This window comes from Trachurus japonicus, chromosome 16 (genome assembly GCF_045865225.1).
Source record: "Trachurus japonicus isolate A0001 chromosome 16, Traja_1.0".
NCBI classification, from domain to species: domain Eukaryota; kingdom Metazoa; phylum Chordata; class Actinopteri; order Carangiformes; family Carangidae; genus Trachurus; species Trachurus japonicus.
The window spans coordinates 16,783,393-16,804,985 of NC_140922.1; the positions used below are offsets into that span (position 1 = coordinate 16,783,393).

Sequence of the window (21,593 nt, forward strand, 5' to 3'; positions counted from 1 at the left end):
AAGTGCAATATTTAGGTAGTCTTTAAAATGCAGGAGGAAATAGAATAGCCTAGTTTATAATGACAGTCAAGTAAGCACCATGAAATTGTAGCTACTATAGGTCTACCTGAGTGAATGTAGCTGCTTTCCACCATTGACAAGATATACATTAATATATATGTATGTACCTACATATATATATTGCCCTTTTGAAAAAGTACATGATATCCAGCACATGATTTGATTTAAGTTTTTATTTAGCCTTTTTGATTTAATACGATTTGTCTAATAAGTCCTTTTTTTGTTTTTTTGTTTGTTTTTTTCAAGCAAAATAATATTTTCTTGTTATTTGGATTTTGTTTTAAAGCTTTCTAATCTACTTTCCGCGGTGCTGCCAAGCCTCAAATCTGGACTGAAGAGCACATGTTGCATGGCTGTCTGCCATAAACCAGTAATTGCGCAAGCTCGCCCGCCGGATCCCCCTCGACTTCCTCCGCTGCAACCATCAAACCAACCGCCCCTCTCTCTCTCTCTCTCTCTCTCTCCCTCTCCCTCTCTCTCCTCCGGTCTCTGGCACGGCTCGCAGGGCTTATGTGTCTGGTACTGTACAGAGAGAGAGAGAGGGAGCGCGAGAGCTCTACTTTGAGTGACGTCACCTCTCCCATGGCGTCACATTGACGTAGCGCATACCAAACCACTCTATGTGGAGGCAGAGCCGACATAAATGCACTATTTGACTTTCTCCCCTCAGACGGCGCACATAAACAAACCCGCGTTACAACTCCACACTTTGCAAAGCACCCATCAGCACCGACACACTCGGCTCGCGGACGCAGACACACTCCTTATTCTACTCGGGGAGTTTTTATTTTTATTTTTTAAATTTTCTATTTCATCTTTTTTCTACTTTGCTCTACTTCAGAAAAAAGTAAGAGGAAGAACTTTTTCAACCACCGATGTATCCTGTACGTTTCCAATTCGACTAAGACTTTTTTTTTTTTTTTTTTAATATTTATATAGTTTTCTCCTTATCACTTCGGCTCTTGGTGATTATTCTGGATGGGAAAGGGATACTTCATGCGAGGTTATTACCACATGTAAAGACGGAACCGCTACGGCAAACAAGTAAGTAACCTTAATTGTGAATGAATGAATCAGTGATATTCCGCCGTATAACGGACTTGTTAGACTGGACCAAACATTTACGCGCGGCTGTACCCTATGGTTTTTGCTTCTGTTACCTCTTGATCTTATGTCATGTTCAATTTATTGTGTGATCGCATCATCGGTGTCTGGTCTGTCCAACTTTGTGCCTGTAACCTGTTGATACTATGTCAACCCCAGTCCGGTACACAGCAGTTCACATCCGTGTGTCCGTGTGTGTTGTTGTCACCAAGAGCAAATGAAGCTGAAATCGAATTTAATTTGCGCTGGGAAGGTATCATATCCTTTCTGGTTGTCATGGAAATGAGATGCCTCTCACTCACACAATGAATAGTGGAGTCAGACGCACTAATGGTCTGAGTGGAGAATAGACTAACCTACATTCAGACAGGGGCTGAGAGAGAAGGAGAGTTAAAGCTCTTTGATTTCATGCCATGTGTGTTTTTTATTATTATTGCTATTTATTTATTTATGTAGGATTTTCTGGGGAGGTTGTTCTGTTAATGAGGGATTTTTAACATGTGGTGTGTTTGAGTGTGGAGCACTAGTGGGTGTGTTTGTGTTTATATACCATGTCATTGTCATAAGTAAGCATGCAGCCATATGATTCCTTATCCTGATCAACTAAGGTTTTAATTGTTTTCCAAGTAACTTTGATTCATGTAAGATACAATCTGGTCATATACTCTGACTGGTGGCCAATTGCAAATGTAAGCAGTCACACTGTTTTTGTGGAGACACGACCTCTCCTCCCCCATTGATCGCAAGAAAATCAACCTCAGCCATTCACCAGAAAGTCATAGTACATCAGATTTCAGAAATCATCCGTGAAGTATTTCCTAGAAAACCTTTGAGGACAACCCGGGCACTGTGTTCAATAGACGAGCAGCTGCCAAGCCTTTCGGTTATATCTAAGTAAAGTCTATATGTTAAGGCTTGTACACACACATTAGTCTATATAACCCTAGTCTAACCCTAACTTGCTGATTTTACACTTCTTTCTCTCACACACTCAGGTTTACGCAGGCACTTCTGACAGCTTCCCTCTCGGGGCTGATTTACAGTACTCACATATTTCTCCTGTCTCTCCTTTATGTCCTCTCTTTTCTCTGGCTCTGTTTGCTGGAAGCCTCGCGCTGTCCGCGGTTATTGGTGCGAGGGGGCTACCGGGGGCTACCGGCGCTCCGGGGCGCGTGCTTTGCAGCTCTTACGTTGTTCTCTTGGTTACCGGTGCGCGCAGGGCCAGAGCCCCACCGGCCGACTCGGCCTGAGAAGAAAGCAAGGGTGGGGGACACGTTTGTTCATTTAGAGAAAAACAAATAGACTGAGTGTCTCACTTTGCAGAAAAAATGCGCCTCCTTATTCTTTTTTTTATATAGGGAATATACTTGTGAGCCCTCCACAAAGGTTATGACAAGAGCGCATTTACGCGCAATTACGCTCCTAACTTGTTTAGTAAAACAACGAGGCTATGATGCTTAGGATCAAAGAATATGTTATTTATGCTGCTACCATAACCAACTAGTTTTTGGCCTTTTCTGAATCCAAGTGGCTCAGAAGTGAATAATAGTTTAACTGTTCGAAATTATCCATAATCAAATAAATGTTATGCAGCCTGACTTGTTTGTTTACTCTGGTTTGTCTTTTTTCTTTAATTCAACATATTGGCAGCCTCTGTGGGGCATTAAAATTGTATAACAGCCATGTCCTGACCAAAGAACCATCAAAAGAGTTCATAGGTCCAGTGCTTCGCCTCGGGGAGAGTCTTAAAGTCTAAGTCCAGACAGTGGAGAAAAGTGCCCCCTTTATTTAACACAAAGTGGACAAGTTTGATCTGTTGACAGAGATTAAGAGATGACAGCGGGCTGCAGGTGCCTGTAGCCATCGATAGTCTGCTATGACGGCTGAGGCTCGTCAACACACAATTTGAGATGCAAACTGGGAGACTGAGTGGTCTCCCAGTTTGACCGTATCCTAGAGGGTGTGTGTGTGTGTGTGTGTGTGTGTGTGTGTGTGTGTGTGTGTGTGTGTGTGTGTGTGTGTGTGTGTGTGTGTGTGTGTCAGACAAACGAGACAGGGAAAGAGAGAGTGTGTGTGTCTTTATAAGTGTGTGTGTGACAGAAAGGGGGCGCTATGGGCCTTGAAATCCAGTGGCCACGGTGCGCCCTGCTGCAGTGAGAGGGAGTTGGAGGCGCACGGCGCACAGGAGTCCGCTGGTTTGGTTTCGGGTCCGACTCTCCAAAAAAATTCCACATTTGTCTCTCCCTCTGGATGAACCCTGAGCAGGAGAATACGGTGGTGATCAGAGACCAGAGAAGCGATGGCCTGGATCCACTGGCACAGACTGCTTTTATAAAAGTTAGCACTTTTGTAGGTCTGTATTTGTAGAAGTTGTGTGTAGCCTTTTTATGGCCTCGTTGATTTTGTCTTTTGTAGCAAAAAAAGAAAAAAGAAAATTATAACAACAGAGCGCTGCTTAGTGATAGAATGAAACCTGTCGCCCACGTAAGTGCAAGTCTTGAAATGAGCAAAAAGTACTCAGTTGTGGTTCCTCATATTATCTTTGTAGCGTTGATTCAAAGTCATATTTAATGTCAAAACTGTCCTAAATGTGTAGAGCTTTCTCTTTCTTTGTAATTCCATGGTTTTACATAGATTGTTGCAGTGATCCTATGTGCCCTTCGGCACAGTGGCATTTGGTTCTGAGGTGCGCAAAACAGTTTGCACGCTCTCCTTTTCATTCTGTCTGCACCACTCAGATTTTCTGGAAATAGTTCAATCTTTTTCACTGTAAAATGAAACCTGCTCATTCTCCTTAAATTGTGGCAACATTTCTCTGTGCCAGTGTTTTGGCGCGTTTTGAATGCTGTTAACTCCAAGCTCATCTAGAATTTTTTTTTTTTTTTTTTTTTTGAAGTTTTGAGAGACGATGAAAGGATAGGATTCCTGATCAGGCAAATGCTGTAACATCAGTCCGCACTTACCGACAGACAGGGTCTCTGAGCGACAGCAGCCACCACATCTCTGGCTCTAACCCAGCGTCTCTCCTCCAGACACAGGTTCGGAAGAGCGCGCCCAGCCGAGCTTGGAGCCCCGGCGATCGGACACTTCCTCTGCGACGCCTGCCGAGCCCTCCCAGCTCCAGGAGCCCTGTCCCGGCCGCAGCCACGCCACCCCTCAACCCCGGACACCCAGCACCATTCAGCGCGAAGCTCTATCACCAGGTACAGACCGCGGGACGCCGAGCCTTTCCTTTTCACTTTCATTTTCCTTACTTCTTTCTTTCTTTGTTTCTTTCTTTTTCTCCACTGCATCTCTCTTTTCTGATGATGCTTTTGAAGTGAGAGAGAGACTGTTGTGAGGAAGATATTTGTGCACTCATTGTGGTGTGATATAGTTGTCTGTTTATGTTTTAGTGCAGGAAAAAATGCTTGATAGTTATTAGTCGTTAAATCGGATTGTTGTTTTTTTCCACCTCACTTCTTTACTCTTATTAAAATACAAGATGATGAAGTTGAAGAACAAACTGGTGATCTTCTCTCTGTGTGTGTCGGCTTGCAAGTGCGGACAGAGTTGACATTTCGACCATTACATAAACTAGGAGAAATTAAAAAAAAAAAAAAAAAGACTGTTCAGACTAGGCACATCTAGATATTTATAGATATTAATAGATATTTAACATATAGTCTGGTGGTGTAATTGTGTCTCTCTGCTTTGTGTGTTTATTTGTGTGCACATGTTTTTAAAAAAAAAATCACATTATTCCATGAATGAGAGGCCAGTGAATTCAAACTATTGATTTTATAGATCACTGCCCAAAAATAAAGAGAAGAAAAATCTGTGTTTTTGTACTTATGTCTGAAACTTAATGTTTTTATTTGTTAGATCTATGGCATTCTGACAATGAACAAGCGCACTCAGTTATTGGAACAGCTGCAGTTTGTCCAGTTGAAATGCACACCTCGAGGTTAGAGACTGTTTCCCTTTGCCTCACTATGCTGCACCACCTGTGTCTGACTCTGCTTGGGTTGTCTGTCCTCTTGCTTGCACACACACATAGACACAAACACACACACACACACACCTTCTTGCATGCAAGTGCAACAAAAAGGTGATCTGATGGTGGTGTTGGAGTGTAGAAGGGTTCCCTAAAGATTTGCTTGGGTGATATGAAAATAGAGATGCTCCACTGATACAACTCTATTTGTATTGGTGGGAGGTGTGTGTGCAGAGAGGCTGTGTGCTGGTGCGTGTGTGTGTGTGTGTGCTGGTGCGTGTGTGCGTGTGTGTTACTGAGTGAAAGCGAGGCAACCCACCAAATGTAAAGCACAGAGGAGGATGATATGTTAGCAGACAGAAGTGGTTTTACAGGTTCCTCCCAGGATAAGGGCACATGTTATTGGCAGAATGAGCCATATGCAGGTTCATGTTGACATCTTGAACATCATTAGTGATGACAATATGCGTCTGTGTATGCATAGCCTACAAGTGTGTATGAAAAAACAACTCATCAAAAGCTTCTTTCCTCACCTAACCCACACAGAAACACACATCATATAATCCACACCAGTCAAACATGTTGTGTTTGTCTTACAACATAATTTACTTTTCATCTCTAAGTCTCAGACAAACCCAACGTCAGTCATTGGTATTTCAAATATAAGTGTGTGCATGTAGCTGCTGTCAACATAGGCTACTGTGTATGACAGGTGCAAAAAGACATGAACTAACCCCACACCTACCTACACAAGCACACACACACACACACCAGCATTGATCTGAGGCTTGACCTACTGACACAACACTGAGAGCCACAAAGTTCGCCACTTTACTTTTCCCCTCCCCTCACGGTTTTTTTTCTCTATAGCTCGTGTCTCTCTCTTCCTCCCCTGATGCCTAATCAGATGTAAAAGTATTTAGGTATAGCCCAGAAAGGCCCCATGACGCCCATAATGTTGCATGTGTGTTTTTCCACGTGGGTTGAAGAGCTGGTCACTCGCAGAAGAAGAAGAAAAAATCATGACGTCAAACACACGTAGGCCTGCAGCTTGACTCATATCCTCAATTTAAAAAAAAAAAATCTTGCAACTTAATATCCCCTTTGAGACATGTTGTAATTCTTTCTGTATGGCTCATATACTTACGACTGAAATAAATCACTGACATTTGTTATACTTTTACTTCCGCAATACATAAGAAAATTATTATTTTAGGTTGGAATTTCAATTTTTTTTAAACAATTGTAAAAAATAAAATAAAGGAATTAATAAGTAAACAAATAAATAAATAAAAGAATGCAGATGAGTGTCCCTTATAATGTTTTTTTTTTTATACTTAATTAACGCTTTGAGTCATCCTTTTGTTTTTTGAGCCCCCGCAGCCAAAACGCATACTAGCCTCAGGTAGCCATGATTTAATTGAATCAGAGCGGCTAAAATTAATGTGTCACTCTGTTTGTTTCCTCTGTGAGCAACATCCATGCATTAGGCATATATGACTACATCTGAAAGTTGCAGGGCTATTTTTGAAAATGTATTATTGGTTCCCTATTAGTAGAAGTTATTTAATCCAGGGGGAAAATGAGATTTTATGAAGTTAGGGGACTTTTATTTTGTTAAAAACCGGATTGGAGCCGCTAATAAAAACTAATAGGCTTTAACCCCCTGAGCGACTGTGTGTGTGTGTGTGTGTGTGTGTGTGTGTGTGTGTGTGTGTGTGTGTGTGTGTGTGTGTGTGTGTGTGTGTGTGTGTGTGTGTGTGAGTGCGTTTTGGATGGAGGTATTTTGTGAGTGCTTTAACAACAGCAGGACCGATATGTCCCGTATTTGACTAGACAAACATGACGCGCCTGGAACAGGGGCGATTACGGCAGAGCGCGCACATGCTGGGCGTCAATGGGAGCAGCGCTGTGTTGACAGTTCCCTGCTCAGGAGCGACGAGCAAACAACACTAAACCCTGACTGCGCTGACACTCATGACTGATTAGCCCGCACACACTCATCATGCACACACACACACACGTGCACGCTCAGACACACGCACGCAAATGCAGGTGGAGTATATTACGTCAGAGGTTTGATAAGGGAAGACCATATAGTCCACTTAACTCACACACACACACACACACAGACACACACACACACACACACAAACACGCACACACACAGATGATGAGGTGGTGGCCTGCTGCTGTGACTGTGCCAGAATTAAATCAAGGGGAAAACTCAAGACATGCCGACTGGCGTCTGCTGTAGTTAGAGGGAATATCTATGTCTGTGTGTGTGTGTGTGTGTGTGTGTGTGTGTGTGTGTGTGTGTGTGTGTGTGTGTGTGTGTGTGTGTGTGTGTGTGTGTGTGTGTGTGTGTGTGTGTGTCTGTGTGGTTTAATGTATGTATGATCTGTGTAAGCATCCAGCACCACCATGCGGTTTCATTGTTATTATTTAATGTTATCTCATCTGCTTTGCTATTTGATTAACATGCACACACACACACACACACACACACACACACACACACATGGGCTGGATCTATGCTTTTCTGATCAACTTGAGCTTCTCTAACTGAACTAACTGCAGGAGAATCAGCAGCGTTTGAGGTTGAGAGTGTGTGTGTTTGTGTGCTCCAAATATTTCTGCTATACCTATTCAGTAAAGTGCAACAAGTGTTGAAGTGTTAAAGCAGGAAATTGGGTAAATGGCAGTCAATGGAAAGATTTGTTCAAAGTTTTTTTTTTTATTTTATTCCTTGAAAGGTGTATTCAGAAAACTTTTACAACATTGCAAAATCTCTGACACTTCAATGGCTGAAAAAAAACCAACTGCCTGTTCCAATAGAGCTGTGCAGAAATCTTTTTGTCATTCACTGTTTTAATAGTTGACCCTGTTTAGCAGTTACCTTTGTGTGCATGTGCTACTTGTAGAGTCTTGATCCTGAAGATTTACTGTAGGATTATTCCTCTACTGTGTGTTTGTGGCCAGTCTCCTTTTTGAAGTCCTGCTTCTCCGTTCAAATCAGTGTTGAACTAATATGTCATTAAACTTTCTCCTCTGACTAATGATTGTTGCCGTACAGCCGTTCCCTACTAACACCATAAAGATGCTTATTGATTGGACGGTTTCTTTGTAAATGCGTGGTGTGATGTGCCACGCAGCTCTGACCGATGTGTGTGCTCTGTCTCCCTGGCAGACATGCCCTGTGTGCAGGCTCAGTACGGGCCCGCCCCTCCAGGCTCAGCCTACTCTGGCCAGTCCTTCAGTTACCAGGGCGACAGCTACGGCTCTGACCTTATGACCCATGACTACACCAAGCTGGACCTAGGCGGAGGTGAGATCTCCGCCGCCGCCACCACCTCCCTCCCCAGCTTCAACGTCTTCGTGGAGGGGAGCTATGAGCCCAAGTCCTCCTGCCTCTACCAGATGCCCACGCACCGGCCCACCATCAAGAAGGAGGAGGACAGCTACCCCACGGCCTCGTCGCTGGACGCCATGACCTCCTCCACCATGTACTTTAAACAGTCACCCCCGTCCACTCCCACCACCCCTTCCCTGCCGCCCCAGCCCGGCACCTCCTTCCTCTGGGAGGACCACTCCCTCGCTCCTCCGACGCATCCCCACTCTCTGGGCTCCGGCATGGACACCGGCCCCCTCAAGTCGCCCCGATTTCCCCACTTCTACCAGCACTCGCCGCCCCACAGTGGCGGCAGCGTCGGCGGCTACGAGAGTCTGGGCGGAGGACTGGTTCGAACCTCCTCCTCCTCCTCATCATCATCATCCTCGGTCTCCCATCCTCACGGCCCGCCCCTGGAGCAGCCCATGTACCAGCTGCACCGTGGGGCTGGGGGCGGCAGCCTCGCTTTCCGCTCCCTGGCTCTCGGGCCCTGTGGTCCGCTACTAGGGGACGGCCTGCCCTCGCCTCCCCCGCGCGGTCCCCAAGGAGAGGGCACCTGTGCAGTGTGTGGGGACAACGCAGCCTGCCAGCACTACGGCGTACGCACCTGTGAGGGCTGCAAAGGCTTCTTCAAGGTAAAATCCCCTCAAAGCTTATCGGCCATATGAAAAAACTGAGTTGTAGGCACAATTTAAAGCTTTTATCTTTACTTTTGCAAAGCTTTAAACTGCCTCTACCACTTCTTTTTTTTTTTTTTAGAGTAGGTTGACTTGTTTATATCAGTTGGTCTGAATAAGACACAGCCCAAGCCTATAAGTCTCTAAGTGCCCACTCCTCTTGTTTCTGACATCAGTACTTTCAGTTACACCAGCAGAGACACAATCAGATTCAAGATCACTTTCATAACAGACATTCCACCTCTTAATATCGCCTACCATGTGTAAACTGACTGACATATTTCATGAAACAATTTTCTTTTTCACTTGTCCCTCTCCCACTCTACACCCTTCTCTCTGCGCTCTAAATCATTTTAAAAGTCATTACGAAAGCTCAAAACACCCACAGGGGTCGTCTCTACCAGCAACCAAGTGGGCAAAGTGTGCGTATGCAAGGTCTGTGTGTGCGCGTGTAACTGCTTGTGATGCATAAAAAAAACAAACATATTCTCTCTCGGACAACCAGGAAAGATCGTCCTCTGCGCTTGACGCTCTGCCACTCAGAAATAAAGTGCAGCGAGAGAGCTGTGGAAAAGGAATCCTCCTTGAAAATTAAATTTTCCTTTCAGTGCCTTTGTAGTAAATCAGTGGCCACAAAATTGACCACAATGTGCTGACATATTACCCTGGATGACATGAGTCAGTTTCAAGTTTGGTCCGTCGAGTGATTCAATCTAACACTTGTCGTCTTAGGTGTCTCACATCCCATGTTACAACGCACGTGCTCATGCACACAACACTCAGCCTCACATTACCAAAAGCCAGTTTTTAGTCACACTGAATTTTCATTTTACTTCAGCAAGTCATATAACACAATATAACAAAATAATTTGACACATGCAAGTGGTTCAGCACTTCATTCAGATTACAGTAGACTCCAATTCAGTCACGCTGAAGTCAATTCTTTGCCCAGTTTTTGAATTATAAAGTTTTCCGGCACACCTGGTAACCATTCTATTGGTCGCATGAGACAAGAGAGTGGAAATTAAGAGACAGCAAAAAAGGAGGGTGCAAACACAGTGGTAATTGAATAATGCCTCTGGTAGGTGGAAATGAATTATCTTTCTTTTCAATTAGTTTCACAATTTGTTTTTATTTAGTAATTAATGAAAGCAGCGTCTGGTGGCAGCAGGCCGCGGGCTGTCTGCTTGCTGTAGCGCAATAGCAGCCACACAGCCTGTCAAACCTCACTATGTTTCCTTTACACTCACATGCAGATGCAACCAACCATGCACACCCCAACATGCGCACACAACCACACATCCACATATAGAAAAACATGTTTATTCATACAGTATCTTGTACATATTTTTCAGGCAGTCGCAATCTGAATACAGGATGTAACACCAGAAACCAAAACACACCTCAACACATGTGCTTTTTTTCTTCTCTTTTTTTTTTCCATATTCATATTACCAGGCACATTATGTCCATTATCCTGATGGTTTTATTGTCCCTTAAAAATATGTTTCTGATTATATTTAATTATTCCTGAATAGTTATTAGTAGAGGTTTGCTGTAAATTATTGTTATTTCATTTGTGCAATTTGAAACACATTTTCACTGTGAATTAATTTTAGCTCTTAAACAAGTAGTTAGTTTTTCCTCTTAATTATTTTTGGCAGAATAATGCGTTCCATTCACTTGGTTTCCATTAATTCAATGAATCTATTCAGAATTGAATTTTTAGAATTAAAAACTAGATGTCAGCGGTCGGTATAATATGAAGATTATGTTAGAAACAAAGAAGAACATTAAAAAGTGACCTATTTTCATGCTTCTACTGTCCTAAGCAGTGAGTTACTTTAGCTGTGCTTTTATCAGTCCAAACACCCGCTCAGCTCAGTTCATTGCACATGATTTTTATTTTCCAGTGCTTGCACAGCGTACAAGTCATAAAAAGGTTGAGAGGTGGCAGAGGTGAAAGAGGACTGCATGGCAACATACACAAACTTCTAACACTTAAATGCGCATATAAGTAGATAATTTTATTCAGAAAAAAAAAAGATGCAACCATATCAACACCCACACACATGCATAGACACAGATATATGTGTATGTGCACTTTTTAATGGGGTTACACTGAAGTTATTAAGTTATTCCATGAAGAAATTATGAAAAATCAGCTCACAAATACGACACAAAAAATTTTCACTACAAACCACCCATGCACTTTCTCTATAGACAGGCTGATTACCTCCGATTAAGAAGCAGAAGAGAGGAGGGGAGAGAAGAGACAGCGGGAGGAGGAGGGGGAGGAACAAAGTCCCTAAAGGCTTTTAATTTAAGCCAAGGCTATTAGCACATGTTACATGTCAAGAATCTGCCTCTGCATGCCTCCATGCAGCCCCCACAACACCCGCAGCATGTGAGCTTCTGGAAGCGTGTGTTCATTTGTGAATGTGCTTTTAGTGCACATAACTCATTCTTCAGCTTTTCCTTTTTTTACCTGAATCAAGTCTGTTCCCACACAAACACTGATGGGTAGGTTTTAAATTTGTCATAAAGTGTCCTCATAGTGAAATTCAGCAGACGACATTCAAATAAATTACTGGACAGATGAGATTAATTAACTAGAATAAAGTATTATAGTCCACAGTAACACACACATTTATGGGCTGGCCTGAATAGCTGGCAATGTACAGAGCACAAGAGGGATCTACAGATTTGATAATTGTATTATATTGATAATTTGATTTGGTGTGTGTGTGTGTGTGTGTGTGTGTGTGTGTGTGTGTGTGTGTGTGTGTGTGTGTGTGTGTGTGTGTGTGTGTGTGTGTGTGTGTGTGTGTGTGTGTTCTTCCCTGCATATATTTAGCGGCAGCCCATTGATGACTATCAGAGACTAGTTACACAGTATTAGCTGTATTAGCTCTGATATGTAGTGTCTGCTCAGATGCCAGTCCTGCTCCATGCTGTTTATTAGAAAGCAAAGTCACAAGCGCTTCAACGCACACACGCACACACACACACACACACACACACACACACAGCGGAGAGACAGGCTGGCACTCACTCATGAGAGCTCAATTTATCAGAACCTTAACTGATCATTTCAAACACAGGCTTTTCTGGGAAACAGCGATCCTATAAACGAGGCCCTGAGGTCACAGAGGGAAAAACTCCTTCATCAGACAATTACCAGGGTCAACACAGCCTGCACAGCTTTCACCTGAACCCCTATAACCTGCATGCAGGAAAAACACACAACAAAAGGTGGAGCTGTGGAAAAAAGAATATCAGTTCCAAACCTCAAACTATAAATCCACACAAAATAAGTTGACAGAGCTCAAGCATGTTAGTTTGTTTTTTTCTGCTGGACAACATGTACCGTGTTAATGTCTTTAAACTTTGCGTTGGCCTGGCCTCAGAGTTGTAGAGGTGTGCATGTTCAGGCTTTGTGCGTCATCCAGCCTCTCTCTCTCAGACTCCGACTAAACGGATGCTTTTTTTCCCCTTCAACCACATTAATGACCATAACTAACTTATCCTCGCGCGCACGGGTCACTGACCATTGAAGGGATGAGAGGGAGACATTCACAGTGATCTGCGATTCCATGGCAACCACTCTCATCCGGCGCAGGCGCCCATTACGCGCCAGTTCCGCACTCGCGCCGGAGCATATGAAATAATTGGTGTGTTATTGGTCTCCCGGGGGCACGGGCATGTGTGGCGCGAGGGGTTCCTAATTGGATTTATTTATTTTGATGTGTTTTAGAGGCGTTAAAGAAGAGGGGAAGCCGCGACACGTTCCCTGTGTTCCGTTTGTTTAATTTACAGTTTGATGTGGTGCTGCCGTGGACCGGAGACGCGACTCGACAGTGTATGAGATGTGCACACTTTCGTTTGTAGATTAAATAGTTTTGTTTAGCAGAGTTGCACCACAGGCAAAGGTTTTAATCCCCCTGCTAAATAGGCCTGTAAAGACTGGCAACATGCAACAGGAGGCCTCCAAACAACTGATGCTATAGGTCTGTCTGTGGTTTGTTTATATTAGGAATAATTACCTCATTTTAATAGACTTAATCTGCATTCTCACACTGCACTCGCCTATAAACTGAAGAAGCTGTAGGCTCCAGCCAGTGTCTGCCTACTTCTAATTCTCCTCAGGGGAACTTTTCATGGAGTCATTAGTGCGCTTACTCCACCTTGAGAACCCTCGACTGTCTTCACGCTCAACTCTATTCAGTCCCAGGTGCGCGCGCCAGAGCATTCAGGCATTCACTATACCATCTCTGTTATTATTGTCTTTCATCCACGCGGGGAAGCGCACCCGACCCCCACGTGGACCCGTTTCTGATTTCATTTTAATAAGGTCAGTAATAATCGCGCGAGCCAGCCGAGGAGAAAACAGCTCCCGCGGGGCCCGTTGAGAGAGGCGCGATGCGCGAGGGCCCCGGAGGTGCTACGAGCTGACCCGCGAGCTTCACAAACAATCTGATCACGCAGGTCTCGCGGCCGCTGTCCTCCCCTCTACCCCCCCGTAGCCCACCTCCCCACCCCGCCCCTGTCTCGCGGGACCCGCTTCAGCACGCCACGCGCTCGGTCCCCATTGTCGGCTTCGGCGCTAATAAAATTGTCCCTCCTGCAGGCGAGTCTTGTTGGAAAATTAATTTTATCTAATTATACTGATGTCACCGCCGCCTTTCAGCGCGTAATTAAAATCTGACCTGCGAGCTTCTGCTTTCATTCTTTGATGGGGAGGGGGAAAAACAGAAATTGAATTAAACAAATCACATATTAGGTGGATGATTGTGTTTGGAGGCTGATTATCGGTATGCCTGTTTCTTCTCTCACTCTCTGTCTCTCTCTCTCTCTCTCTCTCTCTCTCTAGCGCACCGTGCAGAAGAACGCCAAGTATGTGTGTCTGGCCAGTAAGAACTGTCCTGTGGACAAGAGGAGACGCAACCGCTGCCAGTACTGCCGCTTCCAGAAGTGTCTCAGTGTGGGCATGGTGAAGGAAGGTAAGAGAGCCACACCTGATGCAGGATGTAGTCCTGTAGAGACCTGGATGGTGCAGCAGCAGCAGCAGCAGCACAGATCTGACTTCTAGCCCCATGAAGATAAAGTTTGTCTTAGCAATTAGGCTTTATAGGCCACTAATGAGCTGGCCTGTGGCATCATCACACACATCCTTGCAGCAGTAACTCCCCTCTGCAGTGGAGTGGATTCAAAGTAGCGCCAATAAGAGCTCATCCTCTGTGAACCTTGATCCCTGCGATGATTTTGATTTTGAAGCTGGCCGTCCCGTTTCAAGATTCCCAAATTTCCGATCCTCTCCTGTGTGTCTTCCTGTCCGATGCAGCCGAGCTGCTGCTGCGTAGAGATGTTTTAGCGATGTGTAAAATCAGCATGACACCTCATTCTGCCCTCATTTCCCTGAGGTTTCTCACCTGTCTTACACATGTCATGTAATACCCCCACCCACATACACACACACACACATATAAGCACAAACAAACCCACACACACCACACACACACACACACACACTTCCCTTTCCCATTATTACCCGTCTGCTCAGAGAACAGCTTCACTGCCATCTGCTGGCTAGTAACCACCTGGGTCGGGATTGTGGGAATGTTGGAGAGGTCCTGTGGAAAGAGCTTCTTTCCTGACGTTAACTCCACTGCGATATAATACTGATAACAAGTCTATCAGGAGGAGAATAGATGTTCTTTGTGTGCTCATGTGTAAATATCGCCATCTTCAATTGAACAACCTCTTCTGTCTTCTGTATTTCCTGGTTCACAGTGGTCCGTACTGATAGTCTGAAGGGGCGCCGAGGCCGTCTGCCCTCCAAACCAAAGAGCCCTCTGCAGACAGAAGCCTCCCCTCCTTCTCCCCCCCTCAGCCTGATATCGGCTCTGCTCAGAGCTTATTCCCACTGCACGCCCCGTGACCTCGACTACAGCCAGGTACACCCCACATCACTTAGCTCATTTCATTTCAGCTACAGAAATGTACCGTGTTACTAGTTAATAGACCTGGTTTACATGTTTTTTTCTTTTTTTCTCTCGTTTCTCACTCACTCCTCCATGTCCCACAGTTCAGTGCTGCTGACCCTCCCTCCTCCTCCTCAGAAGCAGAGCACATCCAGCTCTTCTACAGGCTGCTCGCCATCTCAATGGAGACCACACGGTGCTGGGCCGACCGGCTGCCCGGTTTCTCCGAGCTTCAGCGTGACGATCAGAACCTCCTCATAGACTCTGCCTTCCTGGAGCTATTCGTCCTGCGACTGGCTCACAAGTAAGAGTGCGCACACAGATCCTGTAGAGAAAAAAAAAACAGCATGATGATACACTTAGGGACTTTATCAGCAACTTAACTTCATTTGGCATCTCACGTTGTGTTAGTAACCACGGGTGCTTGATCCTTTACCATTACAGTACAGTGTGTAACTGTGTCGGCAAAGCTGTGCTGCTGCTGTGTTGGTGTATCTCCACAGTAGGAGTGGAGCTGAGTAATCGCCATATGATCCAAATTATGAATGGAGTCTGTAGCTATGACAGCGGCTACACCCACAGAGTTCCGCTCGGCTCGTCTGATATCTGACGCAGAGAGGAGCTCTGTGTGTGTTCGGCAAGCTAAAACTGTGCCGACATTGTGAACTGTGAATCGACGGGATCAATTCCATCTGAAAGGTGGTCAGCCGAGGAACTGAAGAGAGCTGTTGTAGAAGGAGATACATATTCAGCTCAGCTGACTGAAATAAACAGGGAATTAACTTAATTTACCTCATGCGTCCAGTGTGCGTCTGTAAGTCTGTGTGTAAAAGCACGTGTGTGTCAGTCGTTGGATACCTGTGGTGCCTTTATGGCTGCCCCGGCCCGTCCTCGCCACAGAGCTGCCCTGGGTTACCGGTCTGCTCTCGTAAGGCATGTGGCTGGTTAAATTTATGGCGAGGGGGTGGGGGGGAGGGGTGGGGGGTGCGGGCTACAAGCTCATCCTTTTGTCCGCTCTGTCATCGAGGGCAGACACATAAGCGCTCTTACTCACACACGCTGATGATGTAGAATAGCAACTTTCTCTCCTCCTGCCCAGTGCGCGTCCAGGTGCAGGGTGGGTAGAGGATGGGCGGTGGCATCACAGGCCCAGCAGGAGGGGCCACCAGGCTGGGACTCTGACTCACGCTGCGTGGCGGACTCATAGGGGCCTCTATCGAACACACGCATGCTCACACACTCTGCTCATCTTCCCCCTCGGCCAAAACTCCCACGGCACGGACGAAAACACACACAAACACGGCACTGTCTTACTTTCTCTCTGTTCCGTGAGAGCGAGAGATGTGGTCCACACTCCCATCTCACTGTTGACGCGGCCCTGCATTGACCCTGTGTTTAACTCAGATGCCTCGCAGACCATCACCCCCCCCACACACACACACCCCACCCCAACCCCCTCTCCCCCTGTAAGCATATGTCTGTATGCCTGTGAGTGTGTGTGTGTCTGTGTGTGTAGAGTAAATTTGCTCCGCTCTTCTGGACCGGCATTGCTGTAAGCACCCCGTTACCAAACAGTTTCTGTGGTTATTGGTTGATTACCGTGGTGACAGTGTAGTCAGGGGTGAGTGGAATGTGTGGCGGACATCCAGCTGTGTGTGTGTGTGTGTGTGTGTGTGTGTGTGTGTGTGTGTGTGTGTGTGTGTGTGTGTGTGTGTGTGTGTGTGTGTGTGCATCTGCATGGCTGCTTGTCTGCCAGCCTGTCTGTATAGTCCTGCTCATGTGCTACTATCAGACATGGGTCAAATTATTTTGGAATAATTCCTCACTTTGTTTTTACCCCGCTTACTGTGCTTGTTGGTGGAGTTTTACATCATCAGTACAATGCACACTTTGTCAGTAAAAACTCACAGACGTAGTGAAATGGCTTCATATTTTTATTATGTCTCAAGGCTCATACTGTAGCCATCAAGATGTTCTTTTTCGGTTTTACTCAATAAATTCCACCCATTTGTTTGCAGTAGAGGATAAATGTGTCCCATTTCCATTTTGCAGCATCGATTTATCAATCCATCATTCAAATGCAAAATGCTGCATATAATAAAATTTCAAACTATTTAATGCTTAATTTGAAGGAAATGTAATAAAAAATATTGCAGGCTCATAAGACTATTACATTAAAAAATAATGATGCAGCCATAAAACTGACTTGATTTGAATTCTGCTCAATATGAGTGCACAAAAACAGTGTGCAGCTCCAGGAGACAGCGCACCTCAGCGCACAGTTTGCAAAGAGAAAATGAAAGGGGAGTGTTCTTAGGGGTCGAGGCAGCAGGAACAAACAGTGAAAAATATTTTACTTTATAGCGTATTCAAGATGGTTATTAAGGTGTCAACAATATAGTGTTTGTTACTGATTTGAAACTTAGCCTAGAAGAGACAATCTGGAGTAAAAGTCTCTCTCAGTAACAGGTGAAGAGTCTCTCCCTGCTGCATGAACCTTGCCTTTCTTTTTCTCAGACATCTTTTCCCCCTGTCTCTCGCTCAAGGCTTAACGCCTTGTACCTGATACCTAGTTCTAATTGTTTTTTTGTGTGTGTTATTGTTCTTATGGACGTATATGACTGGCAGAGTGGATGATGTGCGAGCATCTGTGTGCATGTGCTCTGCTGAGAGTGGGTGGAGTGCGTCTTTTAAACTGTAGTAAGGATAATTGCACACAAATGGCATTTCATCTTCTCCTCATAACTGCTAAACCAATGTTTGTGCAGGGTGTAATTTGAGGCTTCCCCTCTTTACCCCAGTTTCCCTCCTCTCTCTCTACCTCTCTCTTTCTCTCTCACCATCAGCTGTTCTCCAGCCACCCACTTTGACCTTTCCACCTTTGTCCTGCATATTCAGCCTGTCTTAGCTTCCTGCAGCCCTCTGTTGTCTTCTTGAGATCCACCGACTAAACGCTGTAGCGGCTCCCTGCAGAAAGCCATGCACTAATAAAGACCAGTCATAGCCCTCCCTCGTTCACTGCTTGTTCTCTCTCCCTCGCTGCTTGATGGTAAAGGAGTGGGATGTTGTGTGTCGTGAGTAACTGATGGTTAAATACATCTGAGAAGCCTTTTCATTTCCTCATTAAGGCCTTGTGTTTCCACTGCACACCGCAGCCTGGGCACATTAAAGCCATAACAGTTTACCTATCTGCAAATACACACACACACAGAGCAGCCCTCTGCCCTAACCCTTCACCCCACCCTGCCAAAAGGAAACACAGGAATGTTTTAAAATGCTATAATTTGGAAAACACAACCTTAATCAGCTGCATGCCTGTGTTTGATGTGTGTCCCGTTTGTGTGTTAGTGTGCATACTGCCAGGTTTTCTCATTGTTTTTTATTGTAATTGTTTCCTTGCCCTGGTATCTCAAGCCATATTTACAATACATGAGGGAAAATACAGCATTTTGTTAGATGAGGGGATCTAACCAAAGTCTTCTTGTCCCTTTTTCTCTCTGTTTCTCAGGTCAATGTTGTCAGAGGATAAACTAGTGTTCTGTAACGGCTTGGTGCTGCACAGGTTTCAGTGCCTTCGTGGGTTCGGAGAGTGGCTGGACTCCATCCGGGATTTCTCTACCCACCTCCAGAACCTAAACCTGGATTCCTCTGCCTTCGCCTGCCTGGCCTCCCTCGTACTGCTCACAGGTAAAAACACAAGCCAGAGGCATCAGATTTCATCATCAGGTGCAAAAATAGCTATCTGTTTTCTTTACTTTTTAAAAGTATAGCACTATTAGCAACAAAAAACTGCTGTCCATTATACAAGCTATTTTTATATCGTAAATATACTGATACAAATCCACACACACACACAGACACACTCACTCCCCCTTCCCTTTGTCTGGCACTTTGTTTGTGGGTGATTCAGTGTGACAGTGATCAGGTGGACGCATCCACAAGCGTCACACATTTGCTGAAAAACACACATGTGCATGTGTGTTCTCACACATCCCTGCCTTAAACAAGAACTTGATACCCAGAAGCACCTGCTGCACCTGCCACACACCTGGCCCTCTAATCAGTGTGCAGTGCATGTGTGAAAAACGGAGGGAGACGTACAGCTTTCTCCGTGAACACAAATCTGAGACGAACAGAGGAGACAAGAGTTTAGTTGTCAGTAAAGCACATTAGAAATGCATTAGAAATAGTCAATTACCTATGTAGCCCAAGGTGACAGAGGACGCCCGTGCAATTAAGTGTTCACATTTCATTTTTTGCACCTTCACGTCAGAGTCTGGATCTGTACATAAATGTGTAATGGGTAAAATACCCCTCCCCCCACATGCAGCCACCTTCTCTTCCTCCACCTCCTCTTCCTCTGTCTAAGCCCTACAACCCCATCCTCACTCTCTGGGGGAGCACTTAACTCTGTGCTTGATCGACCAGCCCACCGTGGAGCACAGCTCCGGAATGGCGTCTGCGATGTTCTCAGTGGCGCTCTGCCACCTCGGCAAAGCACACAGCGCACTACCACGACTGAGCCACCAGAGCCACCAGGCGATCGACCACTTCAGAGTGGCCTGTGCAGAAAGGCAGCCATCGATCCCTCCCCAGGAGCCCACGCACAGGCAGAAAGAGGGGATAGGGAGAGCGAGAGAGAGAGGGAAGCGAGAGTGTGTGAGAGGTCTGAAAGCCACAGTGAAAGGAGCGCTGGAGTGACTCTGCAGCCACAAACACAGAACAAACAAAGGAGTCCCATAAACAAACAATAAATAAGCTTCAGATAATGGATACCTCAAAGTGAGACTGGTCTTAGCGACAGCCTCCCTGCAGCACCGACCAGCTCCTGTATGTGTGTGTGTGTGTGTGTGTGTGTGTGTGGGGCTGGACACCCTGTTCTCCACAGAATGAGTTAGTGTCACATTAAGCTTGGTGCGGGTGCCACTGGAGTTGCTATGGGCAGCAGTGTGTGTGTGTGTGTGTGTGTGTCTAATTTCATTTGGCTGCTCACGGGGCCGAATAATCAGCTAATTGTTGAGCACTTTTGTTTCTGCCATTGTCTTGAATTGCAGTGAATTGGACTTTTTGTGTGTCTATGTGTGTGATTGGGCAAATGTTTATATATATGTATTGTGTGTGTGTGTGTGTGTGTGTGTGTGTGTGTGTGTGTGTGTGTGTGTGTGTGTGTGTGTGTGAGAGAGAGAGAGAGAGAGCGTAAACAGTGTGCAGGGGGCTTATTAGGTTAGACTGTGTATTGATCTGTAGTGAGTGAGACAGGTTAAGGCCTGTTAAGAACATGAGCCATACAGGCTAATGAGGTGGAATTCAATATAAAAGAAGATGTAGCTAATGCTCTTTCAGCTGAATGAGCTCTGATGTATGTGTGTGCGCGCGTGTGTATTTCTTTTTTCCCACTGACTTAATTTTTGCCGTTTAATGAATTATTCCCCTAACGTCTCTGTCTGTCTCTCCACAGAGCAAGTCCCAGGTCTGAAGGACTCAAAGCGGGTCGAGGAGCTGCAGAATAAGGTGATTTGCTGTCTCAGAGACCACCTGGGTTGCGGTCCCTCTTCCTCCTCGTCCAAGGCAGCACCAACCCTGAGTCGCATCCTGGGTCTAAGGGCAGAGCTGCGTTCCCAGAGAACCCAGGGCCTTCAACGAATCTTCTACCTGAAGCTGGAGGATCTGGTACCACCCCCTCCGTTGATCGACAGGTTCCTGGACACTTTGCCCTACTGACGGCCTGGGCTGGTCGCACAGAGAAAGACCCATGTCACGTCCTGTTCGGGCCTTTTTCCCCCAACCTCTGGAGGAGCACGCACACACATCCAGAAGAGACTCACTCCCCTCTGACTGATGCAGAGCAGAGAGAGCCAATCAAATGCTTTTCACTCCACAGGACAACCAATCAAGAGCGCCTTTTCACTCAAACGGACAACCAACTAAATGCTTTTCACCAGTATAAAAGACATTTGCTCAAACGCTTTATCACCTTTTTATTTGATCCTCCTATTTTTTCTCACGTGGGGAGGAGGACGAGGCTGAGATGGGCGATGGAAAAATTACTTTTTGGTGTCCTCTGTCTGTCTGGGTTGCAGTTCATCCAGCGGAGAAAAAAAAAAGAAAAAGAAAAAAAAAACAGAGGACATGGAGGTTTATGAGTACTGTTTATCTGTGTTTTGGCCAGGCTCATCTCGCCTGAGGACTTCTTTTTTGTAAAGAGGGAAGGGGAAGGTGTCATTGTGATCGAATGTTATCAAAGCTGAAGACGTCCCAGTGAGACACAAGTTGCTGTGCATTCAACTTCCTCCTGCTGAGAGGAAGAAGAGGGCGTTTTCTTAGAGAAATGTACTGAAATGTCAGAGGTCAGACAGTGCAAGCACAGACATGCAGAAATAGCACAGACAAGCAGGACACAG

At 45.4% G+C, this 21,593-nt stretch overlaps 1 protein-coding gene across 5 annotated transcripts; it reads left to right on the forward strand.

The window, feature by feature from the left end:
* Nucleotides 1-728: 728 nt before the first annotated feature.
* nr4a3 (nuclear receptor subfamily 4, group A, member 3) lies at nt 729-21,311 on the forward strand. Of its 5 annotated transcripts, XM_085802178.1 has the most exons (10): nt 729-907; nt 1,000-1,104; nt 4,197-4,367; nt 5,029-5,110; nt 8,331-9,166; nt 14,082-14,211; nt 15,002-15,165; nt 15,297-15,496; nt 18,701-18,879; nt 20,651-21,286. In XM_085802178.1, exons 4-10 carry the CDS (start codon nt 5,047-5,049, stop codon nt 20,911-20,913), a joined length of 1,836 nt encoding a protein of 611 aa, XP_085658304.1. In that variant the 5' UTR covers nt 729-907; nt 1,000-1,104; nt 4,197-4,367; nt 5,029-5,046; the 3' UTR covers nt 20,914-21,286. The 5 variants fall into 5 exon arrangements, with proteins under 5 accessions (XP_085658304.1, XP_085658303.1, XP_085658305.1 ...); XM_085802177.1 differs by having other exon boundaries at nt 878-1,104; XM_085802180.1 differs by lacking the exons at nt 729-907; nt 1,000-1,104 and adding an exon at nt 3,253-3,501.
* The last annotated feature ends 282 nt before the right edge of the window (nt 21,312-21,593 follow it).

Coding starts and splice junctions, on each gene's coding strand:
- nr4a3 (XM_085802180.1), top strand. CDS start 3,415: ATGAACCCTGAGCAGGAGAATACGGTGGTGATCAGAGACCAGAGAAGC. Junction 5,111..8,330: donor GTTGAAATGCACACCTCGAG/GTTAGAGACTGT, acceptor TCTCCCTGGCAG/ACATGCCCTGTGTGCAGGCT. Junction 18,880..20,650: donor CTCCCTCGTACTGCTCACAG/GTAAAAACACAA, acceptor GTCTCTCCACAG/AGCAAGTCCCAGGTCTGAAG.